Source organism: Falco cherrug, chromosome 5, assembly GCF_023634085.1.
Source record: "Falco cherrug isolate bFalChe1 chromosome 5, bFalChe1.pri, whole genome shotgun sequence".
In the NCBI taxonomy this organism is placed as follows: domain Eukaryota; kingdom Metazoa; phylum Chordata; class Aves; order Falconiformes; family Falconidae; genus Falco; species Falco cherrug.
In genome coordinates, this window is record NC_073701.1 from 62,189,713 (window position 1) to 62,213,610 (window position 23,898).

The 23,898-nt window shown below is 41.4% G+C and overlaps 1 protein-coding gene across 3 annotated transcripts in view; it reads right to left on the reverse strand.

The window, feature by feature from the left end:
- Window positions 1-23,898, reverse strand: part of EXOC4 (exocyst complex component 4) — a 408,335-nt gene that overhangs the window by 347,328 nt on the left and 37,109 nt on the right. For all 3 annotated transcript variants that reach the window (XM_027808507.2, XM_055710705.1, XM_055710704.1), the window contains exons 4-6: window positions 15,888-16,072; window positions 13,574-13,683; window positions 536-779 (exon numbers count right to left, since the gene is read on the reverse strand). In XM_027808507.2, the coding sequence (XP_027664308.2) occupies window positions 536-779; window positions 13,574-13,683; window positions 15,888-16,072 (539 nt within the window). The remainder of the gene's footprint in view (window positions 1-535; window positions 780-13,573; window positions 13,684-15,887; window positions 16,073-23,898) is intronic.

Here is a 23,898-nt window from a genome sequence, read left to right on the forward strand (position 1 = left end):
GTGCAATACAGGAAGATAGTACTTGTTTTGGCATCAAGTGTGCTTTACACTATACATACCAGCAATCTGAGAAAGCATTACAATTCAATCTGTTGTAAAGCCACTTGAAATGAAAGATTAGGTTACAAAAAATTAAAATCAAGTACTGAACATAATGCACTCTTGTTAGTTAAATAATGCTGGCTTCTATTGTGCTTCCACCTTCAAATCTGCATTTCAAACATCTGTTTAACCAAAAGATTCTCTTTTAGGGCCAAGCACAGAAGCAAGCATCTCCCTTTCCCACATCCTTAACTGAGAAGCAACAATGCCTCCCCATTCTGAACACATTTTGTAAATTCCCAAGACTCACAGGTGCTCAAGCACATCAGCCTTTCAGTGAGACGCAGGCATTTCTGAAAATTCTACCATTTCAGCTCTCTGCTACTGCAAAAACATTATTGTCATTCCTTCAAATGGCAGTTTGGCAGATATGACACCTTTCTCCAGACCTCTTTTCACAGTAACCAAGGTTCAGTGGTTCAAATATCCTTACCTAGGCTGATTTTCCTGGGAAAGATTCTCCCCTCTCTGGTAACCATTGTCTGCCACCTGGGTTGTGGACCGCTTAACAATCTGCTTGAGTTCTTGTTCTAAGCGATCCTGAATGGCTTTCACTGTTTCAGGGATTTTTTTCAGCTTGGCCAGCCCTTTGATGAGTATGCCCATGAAGACAGTGCTGTTCTCCTCTGGATCCAGTTCCGTATCTTCTTTAATTTCCAGAAGGCTTGCTTCTCGCACTGCAATAGAGTTAAGAAGACATAATCCAAGATTTAAATTATTAAAACCAACACTTAGCACCATGCAGAAGCAGCATTATAAACTACCTTGCCTTCACAGAACTCCCACTACTTTGAGCAACCAAGGGACAAGGAAACCAGCAACACTCCGCTTTGGGGGGAGGCAATGGATAATTCCATTTGCTTGGGGGCTTCCCTATACATAAATAAAACAGACTGCACATTTCATTGATTTAGAAACAGAGGTCATGGTGTAAGTTACATATTAGTTAAGAAACAAAGGAAATCTGATGTAACTAAGATATTCATAAACAAGAAGGTATTACATCACTACAAATCCCTTGAATGTGTTTCGAGCAGGTAAGAGCCCTAAATTTCTAACCCAGGTGTTTTTCTTCCCTATATTCTTCACAAGAGCAGAATTTTCATTATAAACAGTATCAAGCATCAAGACTTCTGACAAATTTGGCAAAGTTTACACTGCCAAAGTGAATGATTGTTTGATAGTATCCTATTCTGCTTTATTACATCCATCAAGGGGTTGATGAAGTTACTCAAATCTTTTAGCAAGGCTTCCAGAAAAGAAAAATGAGAAGAATTAGGGACAATATTGTGGATACAGTCCTCCTGAAGTAACAGAGATTGCACAGGGAGAAATTCTGTTGCTAAGCGACAAGAAAGAGAAAAGCAAGAGGTACTATGTTTTTTAAAGTATGTTCATTAAGCAACATTTCTTAATTTACAGATAGCACCCAGCAACAACAAAACATGTCTCTGTTAAAGACTAGGTGAAACGTTTCATAAATATATTCAAACACTTATGTGAATTAAGTGTCTTCAAGGAAAGCTCAAAGCAACTTGGAAGATCTACAGCTGCATGGCTTGTTAACAGCTGGAGTGGTAGGTACTACATGGAAAAACAGCACTCGAGTACACAGCTGAAGCTATGCCATCCACCATACCATTTCCTTGCATAGAAACTAAAATTTAACAGCTGTTTCACCTTACCAGTACAGAACTCTGCTAATGGCTGCTGGATGATAGATGAGTCCCATGGTTTCAACTGCTCAACAGATTATTTTTTTTTTACTCAAAATTTGCCCAAGAACATGAGAACAAATGTCAAAAGATCCACCAAAAGGATTTAAATGACATGGCAAAAATGAAAAATGGCATATCACAAGTAGAATGCAGCCCTGCAGCTGTCTAAAGGCGTGACACTGAACAGACCATCAGCACTCCTAAAATAACACAAGATCAAGAAAACAATGTCCCAAAGAGCCCATATGGTGCCACTTTATAAACAGCAACATAATAAACAGATAAGCTTATTTCCGTGTCAGCTTACACCAACTTCCACAGCAGAGAATGTTTCTTTCCATCAGTGTAATCCCTAACATGGCACCTCTAGTTCAAACCAAACTCACTGTGCACATGCCCTTACAATTCAACCTAGAGCACCAGCAGCACTGTCAGGTAAAAGCAAGATGAGAATGGATCCCTGTGAGACTCATGGAGAATGATATTAGGTCTTAGATAATGAGCACCAGGGAGATCAAATAGTGCTTTTTTCCTTTCTCACACATGCTTTTTTTTTTTCAATTAAATTTGGGCAAGTTATGGACCAAGTACTAGAAATGCCCAGAACATGTTAATTTTTTTCAAAAAGAAGCAAAAAGACCAAGGATAGTACAGGTGATACTTCAAACACGCAAAAGCAATAATACCAATTAGAAGTTAACAGCTGGAAGCCCACTATTTCTGCTCAACACTCTCATCCATCACACACCTTTCAATCCACAAGACTGCAAAGCACTTTTGTGTACTGTGTACATCATCTACCCGCTTGGTTAATGCTACTTGTTACTCTCAAAAAAAAAAACCACAGCGTGCCGGGCACAAACACAGAAAATGAGCTCTTTTGGAACAAGAGCTGTGGAAAAGACAGTGCTGGAAATGCTAGAGGAAGAAAGGTTTTAAATTACTGGTTTTTTAAAAAAACCAAATATCTTGTTCCTCTGAGTTCAATGCAAAGATTTCACAGCCCAAGCAACCTTTTAGAGGACAGGTCCCGATGATTGTGCTGCCGCCGCTTTGTAAGCAGACTGTATATTATTCTTAATATCACACAATGAAAACCCAAGAGGGAGGAAATACTCCTGTAGCCAAATGTGAGGACAGCATTTAAGAGGACTAAAGGCAGCAATCTTGCTGAGAACTCTGCCAGCACACTAAGACGAACACTCTTCCATTTTCAAAAGAGCAAACCAATTTTGAATACCCTCAAATAGTCGAGACATTGATTTACATCTCTTACAAACAACAGTAAAGTGAATAGTTCAATATCTAGTAGGAACACACTGGTATATAACTACTGTTAGATCTGGTCTTTTGATAAAACAGTAGGGACAACGTTTCCTGCACACTGTGCCTATTAAACAGGTATCCTGGGAAGCTTTGGGGGCCCATTTAACTGTAATATCTGAAAAGATCCCAACCCCAGGTAATTGAAGATGTTCTTCTTTTCCTCTGTCTTCCCAACTTCAAACATCCTCTTCTGCCATTTAATGTCATCAAGAGGTTATTTGACCACAAAGCCTTGCCCCAGGAATGAGCCCCTCCTGTCCTCTACTACTTCAAAAAAGGCATCAAAGTAGACAGGTGTTTATAAAGAGGTACACCTTTAAAATTGCAACCCCACATGCTATTCTCTCTGGCAGAGAAGCTCCACAGGTAAAGGAAGATGTCCCTACAGATCAGCGCCAGTATATACTCAAACTGACAATATGTATAACTTTGCTATTCATTCGTATCAAGACAAAAGCACACCACTGCCAGAACTTAATCCTAGTATCAATTCTGGGAGAAGTAAAGGGCAGGGGGCAGCAGAACTGCCCCCTTGGATTTCCAGAAAGCTAACCTCAGCCTGTTGAGGAGCCTGGCTGGCAGAGTCCCTTGGGAGGCCGCCCTGAAGGGCCAAGGGGACCAGGAAGGCTGGACATTCTTCAAGAAGGCAATCTTAAAGGCACAGAGCAGGCTGTCCCCATGTGCTGGAATACAAGCTGGCGGGGGAAGAGACCGGCCTGGCTGAAGAGAGTCCAGTTCCTTTGGCTGGAACTCAGGGAAAAAAGAGAGTTTATGACCTTTGGGAGAAGGGGCAGGCTGCTCAGGAGGACTACTAAGGCTGTTGTGAGGTTATGCAGCGAGAAAATTAGAAGGGCCAAACCCCAAGTGGAACTTAATCTGGTTACTGCCATAAAAGACAATAAAAAAATATTTTATAAATACATTGGCAACAAAAGGAAGGCCAAGGAGAATCTCCATCCTTTATTGGATGCGGGGGCAAAACATAGTGACAAAGGATGAGGAAAAGGCTGAAGCGCGTACTGCCTTCTTTCCTTCAGTCTTTTAACAGTAAGACCAGTTCTTCTCCCAGTATCCAGCCCCCCGAGTTTGGAGGGAAAGGCTGTGGGTGCTGCTCCCTAGACCTTAGCGAAGCCTGTGAGACCGTTTCCCCCAGCGCTCTCCTGGAGAAGCCGGCTGCTCCTGGCGTGGACGTGCTGTTCCCTGGGTAAAAGCTGCTGGACGGCCGGGCCCAGCGCGTGGTGGGGACCGGAGTGACATCCCGCTGGCGGCCGGGCACAGGGGCCGTTCCCCAGGGACCAGGGCTGGGGCCAGCCCTGCCGGGTACCTGCACGGCGCTCGGGGCGAGGGGATGGAGCGGAAGGGAGCTCCGGAGATCATCAGGTCCAACACCCCTGGCCAAGCAGGACACCCACGTAGCCAATCACCCAGGACCATGTCGAAGCCAGACGGCTTCTGAGTATCTCCAAGGATGGAGATGCCACAGCCTCCCTGGGCAACCTGTGCCAGCACTCTGTCACCCTCATAGTAAAAAAAATACAACAAATGTTTCCTGATGTTCAGAGGGAACCTCTGTTTCCCTTTCTCTCATTGCTTTTGGCCCCAGCACTGGGCACCACTGAACAGAGCCTGGCTCAGTCCTCTGCACCCTCCCTTCAGGTATTTATACATTGTTATGATCCACCTTGAACCTTCTCTTCCCTAGACCGAGCAGTCCCAGCTCTCAGCATTTCCTCCTAGGACAGATGCTCCACACCCTTAATCATTTTCATGACCCTTTGCTAGACTCTCTCCAGTATGTCTGTATCTCTCCTGTACTAGTGAGCCTGGCACTACAGCCAGCACTCCAGATGTGGCCTCACCAGTGCCGAGTAGAAGGGAAGGACCACCCCTACCTGTTGGCAATACTTTAATGCAGCCCAAGATACCTTCAGACTTCTTTACAGCAAGGGCACTGTACTGGCTGCTTACATTCAACTTGCTGTCCACCAGGATCCCCAGGTCCTTTTGTGCCAAGCTGCTTTCCAGCTCAGTGATTCCCCACATTCCCTAGTGCCTGGGGTTCTTCCTCTCCGGAGCCAGAACTTTGCAATTTCTCTGGCTGAACTTCAGGAGGTTCCTGTCAGTCTATTTCTCCAGCCTATCCAAGTCCCTCTGGATGATAGCATGATCCTCTGGCATATCAGCCACTCCTCCCAGTTCCGTGTCATCTGCAAACTTGCTGAGGGTAAACTCTGCCCCATCATCCAGATCAATGATTTAGATATTGAACAGAACTGAACCCAGTAGAAACACCACGTGTACCCTAGGGTACACCACTAGTTAGCATCCCCCAACCAGACCATGCTGCTGACCACCGACCTCTGTGCCCAGCCATTCAGTCAGCTTTCGATCCATCCCACTGTCTGCTCACCCCGCCTGTATAACAACCATTTCTCTATTGGGATCTTATGAAAGACAGTGTCTAAGACATTACTGAAAGAGCAAGTAGACAATATTCACTGCTCTCCTCTTGTCTACCAGGCCAGTAATTTCCTTGCAGCAGTTTATCAAGTTGGTCAAGCATAATCCCCCTGGGTGAAGCTATGCTGACTACTCCTGATTATTTTTTTGTTCTAATGATCTTTGAAAATCGATTATGAAGTGGAATATTTAAATATGGTTTCTCAAAAGCCTACCAAGATAACCACCTAAAGGACTGATGATTTTGCTACATTATCTAATGAAATATCCAGTCATTTTCAGAAATTTTTCATCACTGAAGCAGCGCATCTGAAAACACACAACTTTTTTTTAAGCAGTAAAAAAAACTACCCTCAGTTTAAATCACTAGAAAGTTGAATCCGGTGTGTCGTCGATGCATCACCTCCGTAGTTACAAAGGCAGAAACTTCCCTGACAGCTCTCTGGTTTGACGATGCCCTATAAAAATGTCTGTTTCAATTGGTGATACCCTCGTTTGTACAGTTCTGCCATTTCACAAGAAACAAACCTGCTGCAAGAAGCACTTTAATAGCGCCAGTCTGATCCCCAGAAAAGTCAATGTTGATAACTCATTTAAACAAAGCAGCTAAGGAAAAGACTCTTGCGTCTTGTTTTTCATTCCAATGAACGGTCAAAATTTGCTGCTACTCATTACAGAAGATTTCATTAGCTGTGTGCTTTTATGGACAACTAGTAAAATTTAATGTACTATTTTCTGTGATTTACATGCCTTCTGATTATATCCTTTTTGCCTTTAATCCTTCTAGAGAGAAGAATGGAAGTTCACAGTGCCTAAAGGCATAATTTAAGATTTGAAGAAAAGTCACATGCTAATTTCTGGTGCTGAATCCTCATTCTGACCCATGCATGGAGACACTGAGAAACAAATGTACAGTTAATTTAGAAATGGGTAAATCGGTCCTTTAAAGATTTTGGTCGTTTTCTGTTCTTCGTTACTACCAGGCCCAAAAGAAAATGGGTCTCAGAGATCAATCACCTCCAAGCCTCAAGGCAAATCTTCTCTTTCTAAAACTGTTGTTCACACAGTTCCATCTATGGTTTTAAGAAAGTTAGTCTTTCAAAAAGAGGCATTTTAATTTGACAAGGCCACTCTTCCAAATAATTTTAAGAACATTTCGTTCTGAAAAAAACTGTACAAAGCAACTCTAAATCCCATTCAAAATCCTCCTAATATAAACAAGCATGAAAAACAAGTCTCCAAACTAAAAAAAAATAGTAAGTGCACAGTAATCAAGTATCTTATATTAGGACCACATACAGGAACAACTAATGAAATCATACAGGAAGAGAGATAGGCATTACTCTTCTGGCTTTCATCACACAGACCTAAAATCACCGTTTTCCCCCTCCTTCCCCAAACACACACAAAGATTCCATGTATCACTGCTCAGCACTGAGTCAGAACATGAACTATTAATAAGAAACAAGAGAAATCACGGTCCTACAAAAACCAGACACACAGAAAGCTACTTCATAGGCTTTCATGTTTATTGTGTAGTTACAAATCCTTCTTAAACTACAGGAGTAGACTTCTCTAACACAAGAAGCTCAGTGTGGCCTGGCAACATGTCCTCGCAGCCCAGCAAGCCAACCGAGCCCCGGGCTGCACCAAGAGCAGCGTGGCCAGCAGGGCCAGGGAGGGGATTCTGCCCCTCTGCTCCGCTCTGGTGAGACCCCCCTGCAGCGCTGCCTCTGCTCTGGGGTCCTCAGCACAAGGAGGGCACGGGCCTGTTGGAGCGAGTCCAGAGGAGCCCACGGAGATGATCGGGGGCTGGAGCACCTCTGCTAGGAAGCCGGGCTGAGGGAGTTGGGGCTGTTCAACCTGGAAAAGAGAAGGCTCCAGGGAGACCTTAGAGCACCTGCCAGTACCTAAAGGGATCTACAGGAAACCTGGAAAGGGACTTTTTGCAAGGGCCTGTAGCAATAGGACAAGGAGGAATGGTTTTAAGCTGGAAGAGGGCAGAATTAGAGTATATAATAGAAAGAAATTCTTTACCATGAGGTGGTGAGGCACTGGCACAGGCTGCCCAGAGCAGCTGTGGCTGCCCCATCCCTGGCAGTGCTCAAGGCAGGTTGGACAGGGCTTGGTGTAACCTGATGTAGTGGAAGGTGTCCCTGGTGGTCATTAAAGTTCTTTCCGACCCAAACTATTCCATGATTCTGGCCCCAAAAGTTTACCCTGCCATAAGAATAAATTCTGCTTTTTGTGCAGCACTGCAGTGATAGCAGGAGAGAATCAAGACTCACCACAGGATTCCCACACCTTCCAATCAAGTCCTTAGTTGGATCTGTGCAAATGCAAAACAGCTAAAACAGGAAAACTCTGGTTCAGTGAGGGGATCATTTAATTTTAGTATGAATGATAGAGAAATATCACCTAGCTGGTGTCAGATCCTCAGGTGACGTTAACAGAAAAAAAAATACCTTCTGCCTATTTGTTGAGCACGTTTGAATTAGAAGCAACTGCGACAACAAACAAAATGCCACAATGGCATTTTTAGAGCCACCTTTATCATTGGACCTTAAAGCTCAAGCTCCTGCAGACGCTTTGCAGGGCCAAGTTCACAGATCTCCGTATGTTCTCACCCACACAGAAGTACTTGCATTCTTCAAGAAACAGAGCCAGGAGCAGTAACTAGTCTTGACCTCTAGAAGCCACCATACAGTTTGGATCTAGAAGCTACATTTTTTCCCCTTAGAGCTGAGAAGTATGGGTCACTGAAATATATTATCCATGCAGAATAAAATTTATATATACCATCAATAACAACATTAACTGTCACCACCTCAGCTCATCTTCTGCCTGATTTCTAAGAAGCATTCTCTGAAATTTTTCAGGAAAGGGCACTCTCTTGGGTTTGCTGTGTACTGGGTGAGCATGTGTTTTATAGTCCGAGGAAGAACCTGGCAATGCAGGAACCTTCATAAATACTCTTCAGAGTACAGAAGGTTCAAGCAGAGAAATATCATTTACAAGTGAGTTTATTTCTCTGAACTGGCATGAAAGGAAAATGTTACTGGTGAACTGCCATATCTACAATCCTCAGGTGAACATTACTGAAGGTTTTGTTTATTTTAAGTGCAGCAGGAACAGCTTTAATTTCCTTATAAAGATTCTACAACACAAGCTAACATCTCCTTTGGGAAGTGAATACAGAAAGGACTCAAAATTTTGGCATCTTTGCTGAGATGGGTTGAATGAGTCAGTACTTTATAATGACATGCATTAATATGCACAGTCAATTTGTTACATCAATAAAAAGCCAAAAAACTTAATGACTAAAGACAGAAACAGCTTTTGCTATGCATACACATAAGTTTTAAATTCTCTGGTAGTTCCACAGTCCTGGAAAAGGCTACTTTTAAATAAAATTATGAGGAAAAAATATACATAAGTACATTGTGCACTTGTAACCATATGCCTACTTTATGCTGATCAAATATTTTCTATTATCATCTACAAGTTCCCCAGTCTGAGGGACACTTGCCCAGCATGTCACTGAGTGATACAGAATGTAACAAGGAGCCAGGGAAGATATTTTTCTGGTGCACTGGGCACAAAGAGCAACAACAGATGTGCAGAAATAAGAATTTTTAAAGCAGATTCTCAACTGTCCTATACCGATTTACGAGCTGAGGATGAAGCCATCAGAGTCTTTCTTTTTAGGCATTTGGAGTGAAAACAGTGACACCGGTTTATGTTCACAAATAGCCTAGTTCTTAGAAGCCACTGCTGTGGTTCTTACCTGTTGCTTGTACCCTAAAACCTTCATTTAAATACATCCTGAAATAACTTATTGAGGGCATGTTAGGACAAGTAATTTTAAACACCATCATTAGAAGATTTTCAGAACTCTCAAATGAGCTCAGAAAACACTTATTTCTCAACGCTTTAGGAATGTTAGTACCCCAACTTGTTCTGCTATCACAAGTGATTAATAACACACCTTTTTCCTATTCTTACACACGTAAAGATTGCCTGGTATACTGTGGGGGGAACCACTATAAAGAAAAAGGAATAACCTAATAAACTTTCTTATTTGAAAGCACAGCCTCACTACTTCTATAAAAAAAATGTCTAAATGGCTCAGGTAAACAAATCCCAAGCCTGCTATTCTAACTGGAGCTAATAACAAAACAGGGGTCCCATGTCCTATTCCAAGTAAAAGATGGTGGCAAAGAGTCTTGGCCTAATCTCTGCCAAAAAATGGCATGAGATTAAGTATGATACACTTCACTCCTTCCTTACAGAAGGAACATCCCTCACATATTGGTTTAAATTTCTATATTAACGCACATCTGTCATGGTTTAACCCCAGCCACCAATTAAGTATCACACAGCCACTCCCTCTCTCCCCAACCCCCCGTGGGATGGGAAGGAGAGTCAGAAAAAGGTAAAACCTGTGGGTTGAGATTGGAACAGTTTAATAATTGAAATAAAATATAATACTAACAATAATACTAGTAACAAAAAGGGAGATAAAAAGAGAATGGCAAATCAATCAAGAAAAAAACCAAGTGATGCACAATACAATTGCTCACCACCCACTGCCTGATGCCCAGCATCTGCACCCCTGAGCAGCAATTAGCCCCCACTGGCCAACTGTCCACCAGTTTATATACTGAGCATGACACCCCACGGTACGGGATATCCCTTTGGTTAGTTTGGGTCAGCTGTCCCGGCTGTGTCCCCTCCCAGTTTCTTGTGCCCCTCCAGCCTTCTCATTGGCAGGGCCTGAGAAGCTGAAAAGTCCTTGACTTAGTGTAAGCACTACTTTGTAATATCTAAGAACATGAGTGTATCATTGTCATTATTCTCACACTGAATCCAGAATGCAACACTGCACCAGCTACTAGGAGGAAAATTAAATCTATCCCAGTTGAAACCAGGACAGTATCGTTCCTGCTTTGTAGAAGGTATCTTGGGAAAGTTTGCAAACAGCCCTGTCAGATGGATAACCCAGGCTTACTTTCAATTCATTCTGGAGAAGTTTTATCACAATTTTAAATTTAGATTTGGTTCCAACTGCAGCAAGATAAGGTTATTTTTGGTTCTGCTCTTCAGAAGACTTCTGTAACCAATAACTATCAGTCAATGTACAGGATGACACTGTTTATTCTTATATAACCTTGTTATCAGACAAAGCCAAAATCACAATGGGCAAAGACCATCACGGACAATCACAGTCAGTGTAGTGCAAGAACTACACAGTGATAATCAATACACAGGTATCGATATTGGGCCCAGTGCTCTTTAGTATCTTCATAAGTGATCTGGATGATGGGATCTGGAGTACCTTCATGAAGTTTGCTGATGATACCAAACTGAGTGGGGAAGTGGACACTCTGGAAGGAAGAGCCACCCTGCAGGAAGCCCTGGATAGGCTGGAAGAGTGGCCTTAACAAGAACCTTATCGAGTTCAACAGGAAAGGACGTGACGTCTTGCAACTGGGAGAACATAATCCAGGAGTGCAGGACAGGCTGGGATCTACCCAGCTGGGGAGCAGCCCTGTGGGGAGGGACCTGGGGGTGCTCTGGACAACGAGCTCAGTACGAGCGAACAGTGTGCTGCTGCGGCAAAGCAAGCCAACAGGAGGCTGGGTTGCATCAGCAACAAGGGCATCACCACCAGAGGTGAAGAAGTCGTTATCCCACTCTACTCAGCGCTGGTCATGCCAAACCTGGAATACTGGTTTTGGGCCCCGCTATACAAAAAGGATGGGGACAGGCTGGAGAGGGTCCACACGACGGCCACAAAGACGAGCAAAGGCTGAGAGAACTGGGCTCGTTCAGCCTTGAGAAAAGGCGGCTTAGGGGAGACCTTATCACCGTGTGCCAGTATTTAAGGGGTGGCTGCCAAGAAGATGGAGACGCTCTTTTTACAAGGAGTCACGTGGAAAAGACAAGGGGTAACGGGTACAAGTTACTGCTGGGGAGATTCCGATGGGACACAGGAAAATTTTTCACAAGAGAACAATCAGCCACTGGAATAATCTCCCCAGGGAAGTGGCGGATTCCCCAATATTGGACACATCTAAGATATGGCTGGACAGGGTGCTGGGCCATCTTGTCTAGACCGCACTTCTCCCAAGAAAGGTTCGACCAGATGATCCTTGAGGTCCCTTCCAGCCTGGTCTTCTAGGATTCTATGCAAATCAGTGCATAAACTTGGAACTGGACTCTGCTGAAGAAGGGCAGTACATAAATGTGAACACTAGGGTCAGTGCACATGAACTGACTCTGAACCCTGGAATCTGAAAAAGCAGTACCCTTGGGACTTTCCTTTAGAGATAGAGTTGCAGGAGTGCAGCATTAACACTAAAAATGTATTCATCTTTACAAAGATCAGGTTTACACTGGCTACAGCTAGGAAAAAAACTTCTTGTCCAGCTTTGGATAGTAACAAACCTCTTGCCAAACTCAGCAGATGTGACAATGATTGGCTAGGATCTGTAAGCCTTTAAAGGTGACAAGTATCAACAAAATGCTTTTCAGAGCATATTTAAGGTTCATATTACACTAGCAATAAAACAAAGCAATAAAGACATTAAAAGGTACTGAAAGAAGGATAGGATTTCCATTCTTCAACAGGTGCATCTCCTGCCGTCTATTCCCCATCATAAGGGGTGACAAGAGATCCCTAACAGCTCCATGAATAGACTTTTTCTTACTATATAGAGGACTAATGCTCTAGGTGGAAAATAATGGCAGATACTATACAACTCACTCACTGAAAAGGAAGTAGGTTAACATTTACAGTGTAGAGACCGGGATTCAGTTTTTTGTCCTTTATTCCCTCAGCTCCCCAAAACCCTGTGACCTTTAGCAAAAAACAAAACTTAACTTCACACTGATCATAGTGACAGAACAGGAATTCTTAAGTTTTTTTCACCATAATTCTCACACAGTTCTTCTCTTCTAGGTTTCCATGACCAAGCTGCAGTTTCCAGCTCTGAAAGTTTACATTGGCATATCACAGGGGACTCCTCACAAACCTCCACTACACAGAAATACACTCTCAGACTCCGAGAGACAAACTAACCCTGCAGGAGCAGAGCTAAACAACAAAAATCACAACAAGAGCACAAGATAAGAATAATCAAACTAATGAGTCTAGGAGACAAGCATGACAAGAAAACACAGAAACAAGCAGACAAAAAAAGGAGAAAAGAATTGATAAAGATGAGAAGGAAAGTGTCTCAGTCAGTTTTTAAAGGAGGGAGAAGGGAAGAGATGTAGGTCATTTCTGTATTATTTTATTCATTTGTTAAACAAGGACAACCCCGTTTATTAATTTACTGAAACAATACAAGGATTAACTCCCCATCTGTGCAGCACTTTCAAAGCCTCATACAAAAGCACCAATGAAACTGAGTGTTTTACTCAGGGTTTTTCATAGTAACAGCTACACAAAGTTCACCTCCAGATTATTCCTGTGTATAGACATACCTTTAGTTGAACTTACAAAATGCCCACAAGGAAAAGTTTTGGCCTTTGGGCTCCAACACAGAAAAAAACCCCAAACTTCTGCAATATCTACACATACCTACCTGCCTGCCTACATTAAATAATGTAGATGACAACTCTGCACAAATTGAACTCCCTACAAATCTCCTCAGAATATCAACAACACTATTAAGATCTGAACAGCACAGAAAACCAAGTGTATTTAATTGAAACTGATAGGGTAGGGGAATAGAGGGGAAGGATGATTAGCCAAAACAAAAATGCAGATTTGGTCAAGTTCTGCCCCTGGACATACCACCCACTCAGTTCATGACACTCCATTTCCTAACTTTTTGTCTCGGGACCTCCCATCAGCAGCCAACCACAAAGAGGGGATGATAAGTTTACTGCCACTCCTGTAAAATCAGCGGAAGATCTACAAATTAATTCTGTGAGGAATGCACGTGACAAATACTCACTGCTGGAGCTTCCAGGAGTACTGAACTGGGAAGTTTCAAGAAACTTTCGAGGTGTAGATAGGTTAGTAACATCCATAAGAGGTACAGGAGAGGCATCTTTCACAAGTGAACTATGTGAGGGGAAATAAAGCAAACAGTTTATTATTTACATTCTTAGTTCACAACAAATAATCCATTTATTTCTTAAATCCGTAAGCCTAAGTAATAGATATATCAGAACTGTGTGTTATGTATAAGAGGTTTAAAAAACCTAACTTAAGGCACAAGTCCACAGATGAATATGACTGGGTGTCTATGTATACACATTTGAGCAAAAATAGGAAAAAGCCAATGATGAGAGAACAGTGTCATATTAAAGACAATATCTGGTATCCCAAGGCCTCTCTGAATTTAATAGAATTCTAGACTTGTCTGATTGGCCACAGCAACATGATCAGGACACAGGCACATTGGAGCTTGCCATAGCCCATGATTATTTCCCAACAGACATGTTCACCTCCAGCACAATTAATTGCTGCTAGCATAATGATAAATTAAGATGGAATTGTTAAGATCTTCCTGGAAAATTATATATTGAGAAGAGATGCTCCCATTTCCATGGCTTCTGCCAGCTACTTAAACCTTCCAGCCTCTTCCCAACAGAAACCTCCACCCTTTTTCCTCCCCTTCAAATTTCTGTTCTGTGCACACCTAGGTGCATCACTCTCCAAATAAACTTTCTTATTCCAAAAGAAAAGACTTTCTACTTGGTCCTTTTTTGTAATAAATTCACATACTATTATTTGCCCAAAGTGCAGCAATGCCACCCCAGTTGCATAATGAAAGGCATGAAGCTGGATGTGGCAGGGGAACTCAAGCAAGAAATCATTTTTAAGCGAAAGAAGTGGAGAGGGGTTCTCTAATGGACTTCAGTATGTTGCCTTACAGGTCAAAATGCTTATAGAAACCTGCAAAGACAAGGGCTAAGCTCACTCTCCTGCATAAGAACTCCCTATATACTAACTATATATATACACACTTACAATACCATAATTACAGGGATTAGCTGTAAGCATTCTAGCTTGGTAATGTTACATAGAACACACTTAAAACCAATACAAGAAATAAACATTATTGCATCCTGGTCAACAGCCAGTCTAGGGCAGCACACTAAAACAAAGCAACAAGACCGTCCTTGATGCAAGAGTTCATGTTGTCAAATACCAATGATGTGTAATAGGCAATGTGAAAAAAAAAATTACAGAAAATAAGAAAAAGATAAGGGTCACTGGAGCAGCTGTACAAAACTGCAGTTAATTAGAAGTCGCATAGTCTAGGTACACCAGAGCTTTGTGTCTGTTTTTAATTAACAAGATGAGTAAGGAAGAGACCGATGACTTGCTAGCAACCCTTCTTCCTAGAAATTTCAATTTCAATCAATCCTTTATTTCAGAAATTAATTTAACATAACTTACTGTCTCTCCTTTATTTTTGGCAAGAATTTTTTATTCCTTAAAATGCTAATTTATCTTTTCTCTGCATCTTTATCTATCATACACTGGCTCCCCTTTTGCTCCCAGCCCCTGTTTGTTACCTCTCCTATTCTACAAAGCTATCCTCCAATACTGTGTGTCTCTCTTCAGCCACTATCTATCTTCTTTTCCTCCCAACAACCTCATTGCCCTCAAACTCTGAATTCACAAAATTAGAAAAAATAGCCAGGCACCTAATACTCAAGCTGAATTTCCACTGATCAGAGGTACCAACTAAATAAAAAGTTTCAACATCTTTAAAACACCTTGGAAACACAACACAGCCAAGACATTGCTCAGGCACTTCAATATTGCAGCCTCTGGCTGGTAACCTTATGGTTAGCTGGGAGTCTTTTAAACCTTGGATGTTTGCTAGAAAAGATAAGTGATTTTTCCCCTATGTTCTTCCCTCTGCCTGACCTAAGCCTCATAATCATGACATTTGTAGAAAAGCTATATGCATCAGAGAAGGAAAAGAATGCCAAAAGGATTTAACCTCATCATAATTCTGTGGGAAGCAGCAAAAAAACAACAGAATCACTAAGAACAACAACAGACTTGTTCATAGGCTTGAAGATGCATCAACATGTTTGGATTTGTCTACTCTCCACAGCCATTAAAAATTTGCTTGCCAAAAATGAAAGGTTGAGGTGTTAAGTCGATAGCATTCTACTTAAGTATCTACTTAGAAAGTTTCTACTTTCATATCCACTAGAAACATAAGTTTCTACTTACGAAAGGGAGAATGTTGTCCTCTTCCCCCCAAGACCTGCTGCCCCCAGTCAGCATCACACCAAACCCACCTTATTCTCCCTTTCTCCTTGTTGCGTTGTCCTACTCGATTAGTTGATTTGATGTAAAGATGACGGTGTAATTCATCTATCAGGACTAAGTGCATGTTCATCTTCTTACTGTGGAGCTCCAGTCTCAGATCACTCAATCCCTCTACCTGAAGAAGGGCACCCTCCAAGGAGTCCACTGCTGACACCTGGGAGAAGAACACATGACAACTTTAAAAGGTCAACTCATTAACCTCTCAGGACTTTTCTCTTGGATTAGGGGAGTGTCTGAATACCATGATGATTCTATCCATAAACATCTTTAAAGTAGAAAATGTTTAAGTAGGGGGGTTTTATTTCTATTCCTAGAAGAAAAATCAATATATAAAAAAGGTCCACTTTCCAAACAACTCAGATTTAATGAGCAGTCTTCAAATGTTTTGAGCGTATGTGTAAAACAAGCTGGTTAAAACACAGCTCATTAAATCAAATATATATTTTTATCACAGAATAAGAGGATTACCAAGTCGAACAGTGTTAGAAAAATATACTGACAGTGATGTTTGATTGTCTTTATTCTTCTCATTACAGAAACACTAATAAAACATTCTTCTCTGTAAACAGGGAGAAAATGGCTTAAGTTTTATTTCCCTAAAGAGATGTCATGACACAGCAGAAAAAGCTTAGGAGGTCTCATCTTCTAGCCTACATAGCTGCTATGTCACATAACTATACAATTTAAATAAACATAGCCATCAGATTCATGAAAGCTATTGCTAGTTCAAAGGTACTTTTGAAGTATAAATTGTGTGGGGGTTTTTAATGCCCAATTATTGAGACTGAAGGAAAATAATTTTATACAAGCAACAAGTAACAGACAGAGATCTAGACATGCAGTAACATAAACAGGCCCCGGGTAACATTTCTCTACAGATGCACTTCAATGGTGACCAGCTGACATCCAGTGGGCAGGGCTGCGGAATCTCATTTCCATTTACATCCTAAAAACAAGTGTGGTGTTGCAGTTTAACCCCAGCTGGCAACTCAGCCCCACACAGCCACTCACGCACTCACTCCCCCATGGTGGGACTGGGGAGATAATCAGAAAAGTGAGAAAACTCGTGGGCTGAGATAAAGACAACTTAACAGGTAAAGCGCAAGCCACACACACAAGCAAAGCAAAGAATTCACTCAGCACTTCCCATGGGCAGGTCGGTGTTCGGCCATCCCCAGGGAAGCCGGGCTCCATCACACATAACGGTTACTCGGGAAGACAAATGCCATCACTCCCAACATTCCCCCGCCTTCCTTCTTCCCCCAGCTTTATATGCTGAGCATGAAGGCAACACAGTAGCGGATATCCCTTGGGTCAGTGTCAGCTGTCCTGGCTGTGTCCCCTCCAAACTTCTTGTGCTCCCGGCTGGCTGACGGGGTGGGGTGAGCAGCAGAAAAGGCCTTAACACTGTCAGCACTGCTCAGCAATAACAAAAACATCCTGTATTAACACCACTGTTTCCAGCACAAATGCAAAACACAGCCCCTTACCAGCTACCATGAAGAAAATTAACTCTACCTCAGTCAAAACCAGCACACCTGGACCAAAGCTATCAGCAATGACAAACTGGTGCATAAAAGGAACACTATCAAGTTGCATCTCTCCCACTTTACTTGTTTTATCTATTTAACAGAGCACTTCTACAGCTACTAAAAAAAAAAAGCATCCCTCTGCAATTTTCGAAAATCTCAGTGCTGACGTTGTAAGAAACTAAATATAACATGTTTTGCATACAGAGATGTAAAATTTTAAAAATAATTCCCTGATAACCAGAGATACTATTAGTGAAATAAGACATTTGCCTGCACTTCAAGTTTATAGCATACCTGTCAGCTAAACATTAAAAATTAAAAGTGAGGAGATACAGTAAGCAGCTAGCCAACCTAAGGTCTGGTCCCTTATTGCCAGTAAATATTAACTATACTGAAACAACATCTATCAACAATGTATTACTTTGCTGGCCTCCAAGTCAAGAATGACCCTGAAAATAGCTTTGGGGCAGTCAGGCTTTTTAAATCAAGAGTTGTTTCTAAGAGGAAGCTGCACTTTTTTCCTTCCTCCTGAAAGATTTTGCCAGGAAGTCCCCAACTACGAAATTCTCTTCTCTGCATGGGCGATGAGAGCACGCACTTGCTGACAGTCTTTAGGATAGAACTTGGTCTTGAGAAAGAATTTGTGTCACAGTATTAATCAGAAGACCGAACAGGGTCCTCCCTATGACCACCAATGTTGCAATCTCAACCGCATTTATGGGGTTCCAATCACTTAACACAAAGCACTATCGATCCTCTTTCTTCCCCTTATCTACTTGTGAACAGTTACGGAAGTTTAGCCATAACACATGACACACCCACACCACAGATGAAGAAAAAACCCGAATTTTCTTCTCCCCAAAAAAGCTGACAAAGTTCACACAAATAGAGAAGGCTCAGCAGGCACGCAGACACAGCTTGGAAACCTTTGGCAGAAGCGTAGAGTGCTAATTTTTATCTTCTTCCTTCGGCAGGCAGAGAGGTATCCCCAATTTCCTAACTCCAAAGGTGCTTTAAACCATCCCCCAAACACTTCAGGGGAGTTGCAGGTGTTCATCACTGCCCTGAAAGTTCAGCAAGTTCACCAAAGCAAGAACAAAATCAAGAACAACATCTGTCAAACTGAGAAACTGATGAAAACAGCAATGGAAGAACTGAAAGTAAGCAGTAAAATGACATTAAAAAGGATCCAAGATGTCCATGAGAAGTATTACCTAAACCACAATCAACAAAAATTTAAAGCTTTCCACTCAGATCATTCAGCTCTATTTTTAACTTCCCAGTTCCTAAACAGTTATTCTCAAAAGTAATCATGAAGACCAACACACAGCTTTGAAGCACATCTTTTAAGAAACAAATCTAACAGTGAAAACACTTACTGTACTTCAAAAAAAGCCCCAAACAACAAACTGCAACACCACCAAAAAACCCCCACTGTTATGCACCGAACTTCCTTCCTATAGAAAAAACTGCTGGTTGATTTGAAGGGGGTTTTTTGTGGGGTTTCTCAAGTATGTTTTGGGGGGTTTTTTATGGCCTTCCTGACACTTCACATTTGCAGTCTGCCAAGCTGGAAGATATGTCCTTGACAAATGCCACTTTCCCAGTGACTGAACTCCACAGGTAAACAACACAGTCAAAGCTTCAATGTTACACACACTCAGAGCCTTTTAACTTAAGGCAGCCCTACTCCAGTAAAGCCTCACGTAACCACTGTTTTCCAATATTTCATTTCCCATTACCACCAATCATTAAGACAAAGTGCCAGAGAAAAGCTGTAATGTTCAGAACACTTTGGGTCTGGTACCTAGAGGCTCAGCACAAATTCACAGAAGTCAAGGTAAGCTCTCCAATTGATTTAGGTGGCAATAATGATTAACATTATGTTAAAAGAAACCAACCATTTTTCCCTTTTTGTGGTTTTACTTACAGAAGGATGATTTAAGTCCTGGCAACAATCAAGCTATAAAGCAGCACTCCAGATTATATTTCAGAATACAAAATATGAGATTAAAACATCTGTCTAATTTGTGTGCTGGATAGGCTACCACAGAACAGTAGTATAAACAACTAAAACTAAGCAAAGGTGTCTACAAGAACACACAAAATTAAAACCACACCACAGATAGATCCAACAGCATTGTTATGAAAAAAACCTTGACAACTTTGTGTTTCACCCTTATGTCCTGGGGAAAAACAGTTCTTAAAACTCACTTTCAGCAAATAACCACACTGTCATCACAAAGGCTTTGTTCTTCACAAGCAGGGAGATCAAGTGTTACAGAGATGGAAGGAAAAGAAAGGGAAGTAGAAAGTGAACAGGAAGAGCAGTAATAACGACAACTGCTCTGCTGACTACCGGGAAACAAAAGCAGAAGTAGTTTAAATTGGCTTTAAAGTCCAAATAACCATATGGGCCATGTTAACAACACGGTCACCTATCCTGAAAAACAGTAAGGTTAGAAAGGGACTTGGAAAATCACCGTGGTGGGTCAGCTGAGGGAACAGCCAATGCCATGCACAGTCAAGAAAAACAAGGTGAGCACTGACAGCAAGACTAGAAAGAAGTAATCCTTTTTAAATTCATAACAGGGACTACGTCTATCATTGGCAAAGTTGAAATCAAGACCACAATTTTGCGCCCGCATTCAGCTAGCAACACACTATCACTTGCATTATGCAAGAGACCCAAACATATGATAAAAATATTTTCAATTTGAAAGATCACAAAGACTTATTTACTGTTGTGTCATCAACTCATCACTCAACTTGGGTATACCATTTCAACTAGTTGTTCTTAACCTTTACTCATTTCAAACCCTGATATGCAAGAGGAGGTAGATGAGTGGGAGACAGGCTGCACAAAGTGGTAACAGATCAGAGTACAACACAAACACTGCTCTGCAGAGAAGTCTTGCTGTTCTTCAGGTTAGTAGTGATCCCCTCCAGATAAAGAACCTTTATTTAGGAGAAAACACCTTATTTTCTGATTTCTATTTTTTGTTGTGGATGCTGCTCTTCTGCTGACAGTATAAAGAACAAATCAAGAAAAAGGTGCGTTCTAGAAAGAAACCCAAGTGTTGGGGGCTGAACATTTCATACTATTAGTACCATTCCTGAACATAAAAAGCTTTACACATTTTAAGAGGCAACTGTCCCCTTCCCTCTTGAATATTAAACTTAAAAAAATAGGTAATTTGTATTTAAATTTTACCTATTTTTTTTTCCACTAATTTACTACAAAGTTATCTGGAATCCTCAGAGCGCCAGAAACCCTTTACTTCTGATTACTTACATCACTTATTAGGATTTTATTACTTTGAACAATTACGAACAGAAAAAAATTAAAAGCTACATCTCCACGCCAGTTCTACTATTTTGAGTACATTATAGAAAGGTTTAGATTTTTCTCAGCTTACCAGTGTTTTGAACACTCACTTCAAAAGAAGCAGTGCTGGGAAATTAAGCAACTCTGCATTTAGAATGATATAAACCCTCCTTGTTGCTTGCTGTCACATTCATCTCTGCTTTACAGAGCTTGTTGTTCATTACAATTAAAAGGCATTTGAGCCATCTTATATGGCACCTGCCATTAAGGATAGGAGTGAGACTAAAGGTTATCTACACCTACAAGACTGATCTCAAATGCACAGTTGCATAATCCCTGTACACTAGGATGCAAAGTAACTGTAGTAGCTCAGAAGCATGCTGTGGTCACTGAGTAAACACTCACATGTAATGGCAGCAAGCACAGACCAACGGTCAGGAATCAGCTTGCATAGCATTGCTAGAATACCATACTGATCCAGCTTGGAAGGGACCTCTGAAGGTTTCCAATCCAACTCCCTGCTCAAAGCAGAGCTAATTTTAACATTAGATCAGGCTGCTCAGCACCTCCAGTGAAGGTTTGGAAATCCGCAAATGTAGAGATTTACAGTCTCTCAGGTCTCTTGCTCCTCGTGTTTAACTCCTCTCACAGAGAAGAATTTTCTCCCTATGTCCAGCCAGTTTCTCCTACATTGTGAGATGGTTCTCTCAAACCAGTGATAGTTACCTCTCATTTGTGCACTTCTGAGAGGATCCTGGCACCATTTTGCCCTCTAACTCTTTTAGATTGTTACAGACAGCAAAAAAAAAACCGCCATTCTTTTCTACAGGCTGAACCAAACCCAGTTACTGCAGTATCTTCTTAGATGCTGTGGGCCTTGAACTCCCGGCCACCCCAGGGGCTCTCCACTGGGCTTGCTCCTGTGTGTGTTTCCCTTCCCACACAAGAAAATCATAGAATCACAGAATGGTTTGGGTTGGAAGATAAGCTAGTTCCAACCTCCCTGTCACGGGCAGGGACACCTTCCACTAGACCAGGCTGCTCCAAGCCCTGTCCAACCTGGCCTGGAACACTTCCAGGGATGGGGCATCTACAACTTCTCTGAGCAGCCTATGCCAGTGCCTCACCACCCTCACAATAAAGAATTTCTTCCTTAGATCTAATCTAACTCTGCCCTCTTTCAGGTTAAAACCATTCCCCCTTGTCCTATTGCTATAGGCCCTACTAATGTCTGTCCCCATCTTTCTTATGTATATACCTTTCTTGTAGAAGAAAGGGCCCCCAAAACTGGACATGGTACTACAGATGCAGTCTCACAAGTGCATAGTCACTTAGCTTGATCTGCTATGATCCTGCAAATACAGGAGTGGGACATCCAAATAATGGGACACAGAGTGATTCAGCACAATGCTGAGTTACTCAAAAAGTTAGCAAAGGAACCAAACCTTGTTTTCCCTGTCATTGCCACCCTGCACATAATTGCAGCCTCAAGTTCTGTGTAATATACTGCTCCTGCTTTTTGCTCTTTATCCTCACTGTGGTAAGCATGTTGGATGATGAAGATTAAAGATGCTATAAAACATGCAATGGTATCACATTTAATTAGATTTTTCTCCCCTTTCTCTTCTCTCCTCAGCTTAGACTAGATTTCCCAAGTAGTTACCTGTTTTTTAATACTCCTATTATACCTACTGTGTGCTATTCATACTAACAAAAAGACTAACAGATACAGAATTGTATTTAGAGGGGACGAGTTATCACTATGAGACTCCGGTTAAGACTGATAATGGAATAGCAGCCTTTTTCAGAGAACCTGAAAATTAGATGTACAGAAGAAAACTATGAGTGGTTCAAGGGTCCAGAAAAAGCACCTGAGGGTCCTTCAAGCCTGTTTCTTACACCCACCTGGCTTAGTTAAATGGAAATTAACAACTGGTGGGGTTTTTTTCCCCCCCTGAAGATGAGAGGTTGGGGGTAGATAATGGCATTGTGTTTGAGTACCTGGGCACAAAGATAATTATAGGTAAGAGAGCTCCCCAACTTTTTTCTTCTGGCAGGGGTTGGGGTCCAGAGACGAGCTACAGCAAAAGAAAAGAGCTGGAAGGTAAATCAACAGACAAACATCTTGTTATTCTTTAAAAAGCTGATTTACCATGAGCAAATAGTACCAAAATAAATGGCAGGTAATCCCCACCACCACCTTTTATTTTTTTTTTTTAACTCTGAAAATCTGTTTCTCCCATTGAAAGCCACACTTAAATAAATACAAAATAACTGGGGTTAGTCAAGTAATTAAAATATTGTCCTGGGTTACAACAGAACTTGGCTTCGATAATCTGTTAGTTATTTCTGATGTTAAAATCTACTTATCTATATCTAATTTACTGTTGTACTTATTATTACCTACAATAATAATAGTAACCCTTCAGAAAATAAGGATCAATGAAATAAGCCTGAAAAAAGAGCTCTGCTTTGTGTGGGCTAGAAATTGCAAGTTTATAGAAAGTAACTGTGGCACCAGAACCATTATGCAGATTGTTTAATGGTCACAGTCAGTTTATAGTAGAGCTTAATTGCCTTAAAAATAAAATGTAGCTAAATATTTGCCTATTGTAACATCCGATTTAGAAGGTTTTAATGTTGTGGTTTATAACAAACTAGAACCTACATGCTAGTAAGATTTGTTAAAATTCTTTTTTCTTTCCTGACTTTAGCCAAAGTTTTCCAATCTGCTTTCAGTTAAATCTACATACTCCCTTAAAAGGTTTTTCAACAGCATTTTAATTTTCCAGAAAGCATTGTAAGATAGATGTGAAAAGAGAGGGAAGTATTTTACTTATTTTTAGTTCTAGACCTTCACAGTCCTGGAAGTCTACGAGCAGAGATAAAATGAAAACCCTCAACTAGGTGCTTCTTCAGGGTATAAAACAGAATAATGTTTGTTCAAGCTAGAACACCAAATGCTTTCCGGCTGAGATACCAGCCTATTCTGAGTTCAGACAACAGATATGAAAACACGAACAAACAACTGTGAAAGGTTAAAAGAAAACAATGTGGTAGGTCACAATTTGAAGGAAAAAAAAAAGTCAAGCCATACACAAACACAGTATGACAAAAGGG